Source organism: Conger conger, chromosome 5, assembly GCF_963514075.1.
Source record: "Conger conger chromosome 5, fConCon1.1, whole genome shotgun sequence".
NCBI lineage: Eukaryota > Metazoa > Chordata > Actinopteri > Anguilliformes > Congridae > Conger > Conger conger.
Window position 1 is genome coordinate 37008063 of NC_083764.1, and position 8405 is coordinate 37016467.

Sequence of the window (8405 nt, forward strand, 5' to 3'; positions counted from 1 at the left end):
CTACAGCATAAAGTGCATGTACATTTTTTATTATGAAAGGAAACATGCTGCAGCATGAAAGCTAAGTCCAGAATTTGGATTATGTAAGGAAACCTGCTACAGCATGAAGGGCAGGTCCAGATTTTTCAGCCCATCACCCATGTAGATGTAGCCATGTTGAGGGGTAGCAGGAACATGGAAAAAGGTCAGCCCCAGCCACAGCAGACTGCGCAACACACACATACTGCTGCCCTCCATCTGCAGGCTCCAAGACCCTGGGACCAAGGAGAGAGACAGTGAGAGACGGGCATTATTCCAATTGCTTATTTTATCTGTCCTCTAAATTCACTTTTTCCTCAATTTAGTAAATTCTTCATAACCAAACAAACACGTATTAAAGTACATGTTCAAAAATAATTTCCCCATCTGCCACGTCTTCAAATTGACACTTGACAGAATGAGGACCTTGTTTCCTCGATTCCTTTGTCCTTGTGTCCTTTCCTTGTGTCCTCCGTTGGGAACTAAGGAGTGCGGAAAGGATACGAAAGGATTGGTGTGACCCCTGAGGGTGCGTCCCATTGCAAAGGAGAGCAAAGGAGAGAACCAGTGGGAGTGAAGAGAATCGGGACAAGCTTATCGGCTTTGCCGTCATCATATGTTGAAGAAATAGCCCTTTAATAAGCTTTACTTTTTCCAGAGCCCACAAATATTCCCATAGCCAATCACAGATCTTACACATGGTAAGCCCATTTTAAGATAGTTAAATGTTATTTCCCATTGTTCAGTCTTTATACTGAAAAAGACCTTGAGTTTGGAGATACCCAGGTATACATTCACATTCACATGCTCTGGTCCTACGTATGTTGGTTAGACGGTAGTGAGATGAGTAGTGAGATGCATATACACCACTTCTTTGGAACAGCACACCACAGGTATAAGATGAGAGGTAGACTGTGATAAAAAAATAAAGTTCATACGTAACTGGAATGTCACAAAGTTTCCATGCAGTCCACATCAAGGGCTGTACGCAGACTTGCAGAGTGCAGCACCAACATTTTCATTATTTACAAGTTAGCGGAGCTTAGCAGAGTTCATAAAACGTCTTCATAAACTTTCATCCTGTCACTTTGAATAGTACTCAATGTTTTGTCCTTGTCTTTTTTTATTGCAGCACACCGAAACTGTATAATTCTTGATATTGTTGATTAATATGCTCCCTTTTCCAGGCTGACATGTAGTCCATTCAGAATGGCTTTTATGTTGAACAAAAGATGGGTGCTTACTTTACTATAATATTATGAATCTGTATTTGTATAGCACATTCAAAACATGGTGCACAAGCACACTGCCTACATTTCAGCAATGTTACATGTCAATATATCATCAAGTACTGATCCCTAACCTGGAGAATGTAAATGATAACATTACATTAATGGCATTTGGCAGACGCTCTTATCCAGAGTGATGTACAGTTGATTAGACTAAGCAGGAGACAATCCTCCCCTGGAGCAATGCATGGTTGAGGGCCTTGCTCAAGGGTCCAACGGCTGTGTGGATCTAATTGTGGCTACAGTGGGGATTCGAACCACCGACCTTGCGGGTCCCAGTTATGTGCCTTAACCACTTAGCTACAGGCGTATATTACAAAATATCTTCATTACTGATAGCACCATAACACACATGCACTGTGTTCAGACTGAGGAGATCACTATTGAGAGTCTTAGTGGTCCCTGATGTCCCCTTCCTAGAACCCCCCCCCCCCCCATCTAAGGGTAACAACTTATGACTAAATGGGTGAATCTGTGAAAAAGCATTAAGGGTGCGTGTAGGGGGCTTGGGGTAGAAGCCAATGCTTGGCAGGGCCCTGTGACCTGGGCAGGCCAGGACTTGAGAACTCGGTCACTTTTCAGTGGCTGCTAAGGGGGTTGGCTGTGAACATTCAGTCTAGACATAGCGTTATCTGGTCACGGAAACAGATGTATGAGATGAATGTTCGTGTGAGAAAACCACACTCTGGCGGCACATCAACAAATAAATCTAGCAGCTGCACAGAGGGGCGGCTGCACTGCATATATACATTTTACTGGAGACACTGAACCCACTCACAGGTCACTATCGCTGCAGTTGGTGGTCTTACTCATTCTGAGATCCCTCAGAAACATGAACAAGGAGAATCGAATTTGTCATAAATAAACTGCTGCAACTGACTATTGGGAGCTGCCAACAATGAAGACAGCGGAAGAGCGGGGGCTGCCCATGGGAACTATGTACGTATGACTCCCCTACAGCCACAGGACAAGGCACCACAACAGTATTCAGTTACAGCAGTGGTCTCAAACTGTGATGGAGGGATGTGTGTTTGCTGGTTTTTATTCCAGCCAATCAGAAACCTTTTTTTTTTTTTTTGAGACAGATTAAGCTACTGCACTTGACTGTATTTAAATGTCAGAGGATTGGAATGATCATTATCAGAGCAGGGAGACTACACTTGCTTGAGGACAGCTGTATTACATTGCATTACATTTTTTGCGGGTGATAGATGGAAGTTTGAATTTGGAAGTGATATTTACATATATTATTATTGTTATTATTATTATTATTATTATTATTATTAGTGAATTGTAATTCTAATCATTGCAAGGACAATTTGTATATTTTAGATATTTTGTAATCAATTGATGAATAGATCAGAATATTGGATTTAACTATTAGGAACGTGTGCATGGCAGTAGTAAACCATTAAAAACAGAAAGTCGATGCATTTAGTCACTTCCAATCAAACCACGCCAACTTCTGGTCAAACCACAAACATTCCAGTTCCCAATATTCCCGAATACAGATACAGATAATTCTGCAATACAGATACAGATAATGGCAAGGTGTTACATCCCTATTAAGTAGTATAAAGAATACTTGGAAGGGAATAGACCAGACATCAGCAGCAAAGCTCAGATTTTATTGTTGCTGACCTTCATCTGAGCTGCCTTAATACTGTAACAGCAATAGTGGTTAAGGTACATGACTGGGACCCGCAAGGTCAGGAGGATTGTCTCCTGCTTAGTCTAATCAACTGTTTGTCGCTCTGGATAAGAGCGTCTACCAAGTGCCATTAATGCCATTGAAGTAAGTAAAATCAGATTGAACAATTGACTACTGTCCTAGTTCGTTCACCCTGGAAGGCCTCATCAGCACTCAGACATGGACAGATTCCAATTTCTGCCAGCAGGACTGTGACTGCTTACAGATTACATCAAATCGGAGTTCTGGGAAGATGGCCAGGTTCAGAGGCTGGCTTACAGTAACAGAAAAAAACGGTAACAATTTCATGTTCAGATCCCATTTCATGTTCTCCCGTTTTTACTTAAAATCCACAAGTGGGGTTTAAATTTCTCAGACTGAAATGGCAATAACTACTCAAATATTATTACAGAATAATGTACTCAAGAGCGAACACAACATCAAGGGGACTGGTGACAGTTGAGAAGTTTATTACAGGGGTGTATGTTGCTCTGCTGCTTTGAACTATTCCTTAAACAAAGTTACTGTCAGGACATTCCCTGGCAGAGGAAGAGAAGGAATATTCACCTTTCAGGATGTCCTCACTCAGGGGGTCCAAGAAGTCAATGGAGGGGTCCAGGTCAGCCATCTCCAGAATTGATTTCTTCTTCAGTTGTTGCGGCTCAGTGAAGTGCAGGTAGTTGCCAAGATTCCGAGCTTCCAAAGTGGACAGCCCTGTGTTAGAGGCAGATATACAACCACATACAAGTCAAAATCCAGGGGCCATGTGTATTAAGCCGCTCAGAATTACTCCTAAGAATGGCCTAAACTTTGATTTAGGGGTTAAAGAATTCTCACCAAAAAGTAGGAACTGTTCTTAGGTGCTGATTTCAGTTTAACTCACAGCACTGTGCCGTAAAAAGAGGAACTAAAATGATGGTGCCCAGGAATCAGCCAATAACAGACCTTCATAGAACAGCTTGTTGCATGAACTGGAATGATTACCAATTCGCTTGTGCCTCCATTCATTAAGAATTTAGAGACACAAAATGTATTTTCACCGAGGTTTAAAATCTGTTTTCATTACATTACATTAATGGCATTTGGCAGACGCTTTAATCCAAAGTGACGTACAGTTGATTAGACTAAGCAAGAGACAATCCTCCCCTGGAGCAATGCAGGGTTAATGGATTCAACAAGGCAAAAATCTAACTGGACGCAGCAAGAAATTGTAAGTTACTTCAAGTGGAGTATTGAAACAGAAGAATGTAAAGGCATGGCAAGAAATCTTCCAAACTATTCATGACTGTAGTGGGCTCAAGTCATCACTTGTGCATCGTTTTATTTTTCAGTCGCCAGGAACCATACTGTCATGATATACATATCTTACAAGATCTGTGACAAACACAATCAAGACGATACTTTTTCAACAATTCCGTCTCATCAGACATTTGAAATACGTCCTTTCTGGTCTTCACCTCGCACCACAGCCATCTGACGGTAACTCTTAACTGAGTTAAGACAGCTCCCAAACTCTCTTAAATAATAAGACCATTTTAGACACACAAGAATTTTTATACAATGCACTTACTCTTTTTACACTTATTACAATTAAGATTGCATCACTCTTAGAATTCCGACACACTTGAGACCAAAGTTTTACTCTGATCTGCTTTATACATACCGGCCCAGATCTCTGTCTCTAATTGTCCCAATTTCTGCTCTTAATTATTTAATTCGCTAAATCAGATCTTGATCGGACATATGCACCAGCTACAGCCACACACTGCAAGTTTGTACTGTTCTTCAGTGTAATGTATAGAACTGTCAGAAAACTAAAATTAAGGTCATTATTATTGTGGTAAATCCAGCTCACAGTCTGGCACTCCAGAACTCCCGCTGTAAGTCACACACGGGTTTGTGTCACAAGTAGTCACGCAAAAACGCTGATATCTGGAAAGAGGGATTTGCCTCTAAGAAGTGTCTCTCACACACACAGATATAGGCCTGGCCGCAAACCTTGGAAGCTGTGGTTGACCTGCACTGTGTCATGGGGGGTCCTGATGAAAGCACCCCGTGGCACCACAGATACGTCCTTTTCAATGTTGAACACTGTGGCTGCCAGCCTCTTCTCTTCAGTCACTTTCATCTGCAACACACCAACACCACAATGAAGCCTGTCACAATCATTGCAACCCAAACTTCAACATACATCGGCATTATGCAGCAGTGAATTTGCAGATAAATCAGGAAATACTGACATTCAGACCCTCACCGTGAACTCCTCCTTGACGGCCTCATCCCCCTCCCCCTGCTGCCGCGTCTCTGTGAGCTCATACTCAAAGGAGGGGTCCCCTACGAAACGCCCCTTCGCCACTGCTGCTACTTCTGCCAGCAAGACTGGTGTGGGGAGGGGAAGCAGGTGCCAGTCAATGCAGTTTAAGCTAAAGAAGGAGGAGCGAAACAAGTCTCAGATTTGCACACACAACAGATTGTGAACATCTATCAATCACCTACCACCAGGAGTATTTGGAAACTCGTGGAAAATGTAGATGATGAATGTGGTTTAGCTCGATAGTGATAACCAGCTTCATTGATTAACGTTGCATGGATTTCATAATCATTTCAGACTATGTTTTCAAATATAGTCCAGCGGTGGGTAAACATCCACAAAACTTAACTTATCTTGTTGAAAAAAACGTTAAATACAGACAGCTAGTTGCATAGTGGGAATACACGTACGGTAACTACACCATGAGTAGTCGAAATATAAATATAAGTTACGTAAATTAGTTGTCCGAACCAGGTCTACCTTGGGAATCGCAATGTGATCAATCCTCACCTGTACAATGCCTTTTTGTCTTTAAGCTCATCTTCTGTAACACCCTGTGCGATAAAATAATCGCCCCTTACACCAAAAATCTTGCCCCACAATAGCACACGACTAAATCGGTAGTTTCTTTGTAGAATTACTAAGGACGTCTGCAAAGCAGCCTTCTGCTCATTGCTCAACCTTAAACCGTGGCCCGATGCCAAATCCAATGAGTAGTATAATGTATTCGAATCCATTTAATTTACTTGCTCGCAAACACAAGACATAAAATTGAATTTAATAAGTAACACGTAATTTAGCTACCGCTATTTGCGACGCGACCTGTAAGGCTAGAGACCTAAACAAATGAAACGTTACCATAACAACTATAACCAAAACCGCACAATACATACGGAAGCATCCGTGATTGGTTGGTGTGAATCGTGAACGATAGGACTCGCATCAAAGTGCAACACCCTGGAAACCTGGTGAATCATTTGACGTAAGAGAGGTTTTCAACATTATTTGCAACACGAAATAAAAAAGTTTAAAAGGAGTCTACTTCCTAAGCCGTGTAGCTAGGCTAATTTACATTTCCTTGTGGGAATGAGTTGTGGCCATGTCTACCTGGCTAGATGTGAGCTAGCTACAATATGTTTGCGTAAGTTACGTGGTCACTGTTACGGGCCAGTTAAAGTGGGTCTGCCCGATTTGTACGCTGGCGTACTCCACAATTTGACATTTGTCATAAATAAAAAAAAAAAAATTACACGTGGCTAAAGCGCACATTGTCAGATTTTAATAAAGGGCATTTTTATACATTTCACCATATAGAAATTACAGCAATGTGTTTTGAGACACAGCAATATTATGTAAATGAAAGTAGTCATGTTTAGTATTTTGTTGCATATCCTTTGCATGCAATGACTGCTTGAAGTCTGATTCATGGACCAACATTAACCATTTTTTAATTGAAAAACTCCTTTGTTGCTTTAGCAGTATGTTTGGGATCATTGTCTTGCTGTACAATGAACCGCCAGCCAATGAGTTTTGAGACATTTGCTTGTGCAGATAGGATGTGTCTATACACTTCAGAATTCATTTTGCTACTACCATCAGCAGTTATGTCATCAATGAAGATAAGGGCCATAACACCCCCGCCACTGTATCTCACAGTTGAGGTGGTATGCTTTGGATCTTGAGTAGTTCTTTCTCTATTTCATACTTTGCTCTTGCCATCACTTTGATATGTTAATCTTTCATCTCATCTGTCCACATCACCTTTTTCCAGAACTATAGTTGCTCTTTTAAGTACTTCTTGGCAAATGTAACCTGGCCATCATGTTTTTGCAGCTAAGGTTTGCATGTTGCAGTGTATCCTCTGTATTTCTGTTCATGAAGCCTTCTGCAGACAGTGGTCATTGACAAATCCACACCTGACTCCTGAAGAGTGTTTCTGATCTGTCAGACAGGTGTTTGGGGATTTTTCTTTATTATGGAGAGAATTCTTCTGTCTGAAATATAGAATACATATTTGTTGAAATAAACTAAATTTAAGATACACTGATGAGCCACAATATTAAAACCTTTAACTTTATTTTTGGTGTAAATCATCAGACCCTACACCCCTGCCAGACCTCTTCGTTCAGCCTCCACAGGCCGCTTGGCACCTCCCCCTCTCAGAACCTCCACCTCACGCTCACGACTACTGTCTGTTCTGGCTCCACGGTGGTGGAACGAACTCCCCGTTGAGGTCAGAACTATAGAATCCCTCCCCACCTTCAAGCGCAAGCTGAAGACACACCTCTTCAAACAGCACCTCTCCCCATCCCTCCCTACCTCCCTGTGAACCTTAATTGTTGTCTCTGTGACTTGTGTATCAGTATTTTAGTTGGCTAGGTAAGCAGTGTTTGGATAGTTAACTTTGGTGACTTTTGCTCTGTTTGTTTGTTTGTTCAAAAAAAAAAAAAAAAAAAAAATGGCCCTTGTCCTTATCTTTGTTGTACAGGTAGCAGTTGAAATTGTACTTACCTCTAGGGTCTTTCAGCGAACTTATCCCTGGTTATGGGTATGCACTTTGTTGTACGTCGCTCTGGATAAGAGCGTCTGCCAAATGCCAATAATGTAATGTAATGTAATGGTGTAGAGAAATGGTATCAAGGATTGTTAGAATATGCCTTTTATTGTCTGAGTCTGGCGAGGTGTGGGTTATAAAATGTGAGCCTGGTGAGGGGGCGGCTGGAGATGCTTTGCAAATAAGAGGCTGATAAGGACCTAAACTGCTCTTATCGCTAGTGCACTCAACAATCTAGCATCACACTGCAGTCAGCAAATTCACATCATTGTTCTGCAATTCCAAACTAGTGGTTCTGAAACTCTCTACAATTGCATTCCAGAAGTTCGACAATAATCTAATCTCGAGTAGGGGTGAGTGAGTAGTGCATTACTTGTATTCGTTTCCGTATCCGTTAAACCAATTAAATTCCTTGTATCCCTATCCTTTACTTGTACTCAGAAGTGGGCGTGACTTAACCCGGAAGTGGACATGACGTAACCCGGAGGTGGGTGTGACAAGTGTCGATTAAACAGTCCCCCGTACTACATTCCGATTTGTAGT

The 8405-nt window shown here is 41.6% G+C and overlaps 1 protein-coding gene across 2 annotated transcripts; it reads right to left on the reverse strand.

Moving 5' to 3' along the window:
• Nucleotides 1-8: 8 nt before the first annotated feature.
• rsph9 (radial spoke head component 9) lies at nucleotides 9-6376 on the reverse strand. Of its 2 annotated transcripts, none has more exons than XM_061243962.1 (5): nucleotides 5819-6376; nucleotides 5252-5420; nucleotides 4996-5125; nucleotides 3565-3711; nucleotides 9-254 (listed from the first exon to the last, which is right to left on the reverse strand). In XM_061243962.1, exons 1-5 carry the CDS (start codon nucleotides 6043-6045, stop codon nucleotides 97-99), a joined length of 831 nt encoding a protein of 276 aa, XP_061099946.1. In that variant the 5' UTR covers nucleotides 6046-6376; the 3' UTR covers nucleotides 9-96. The 2 variants fall into 2 exon arrangements, with proteins under 2 accessions (XP_061099946.1, XP_061099947.1); XM_061243963.1 differs by having other exon boundaries at nucleotides 5252-5376; nucleotides 5819-5996.
• Nucleotides 6377-8405: the final 2029 nt, after the last annotated feature.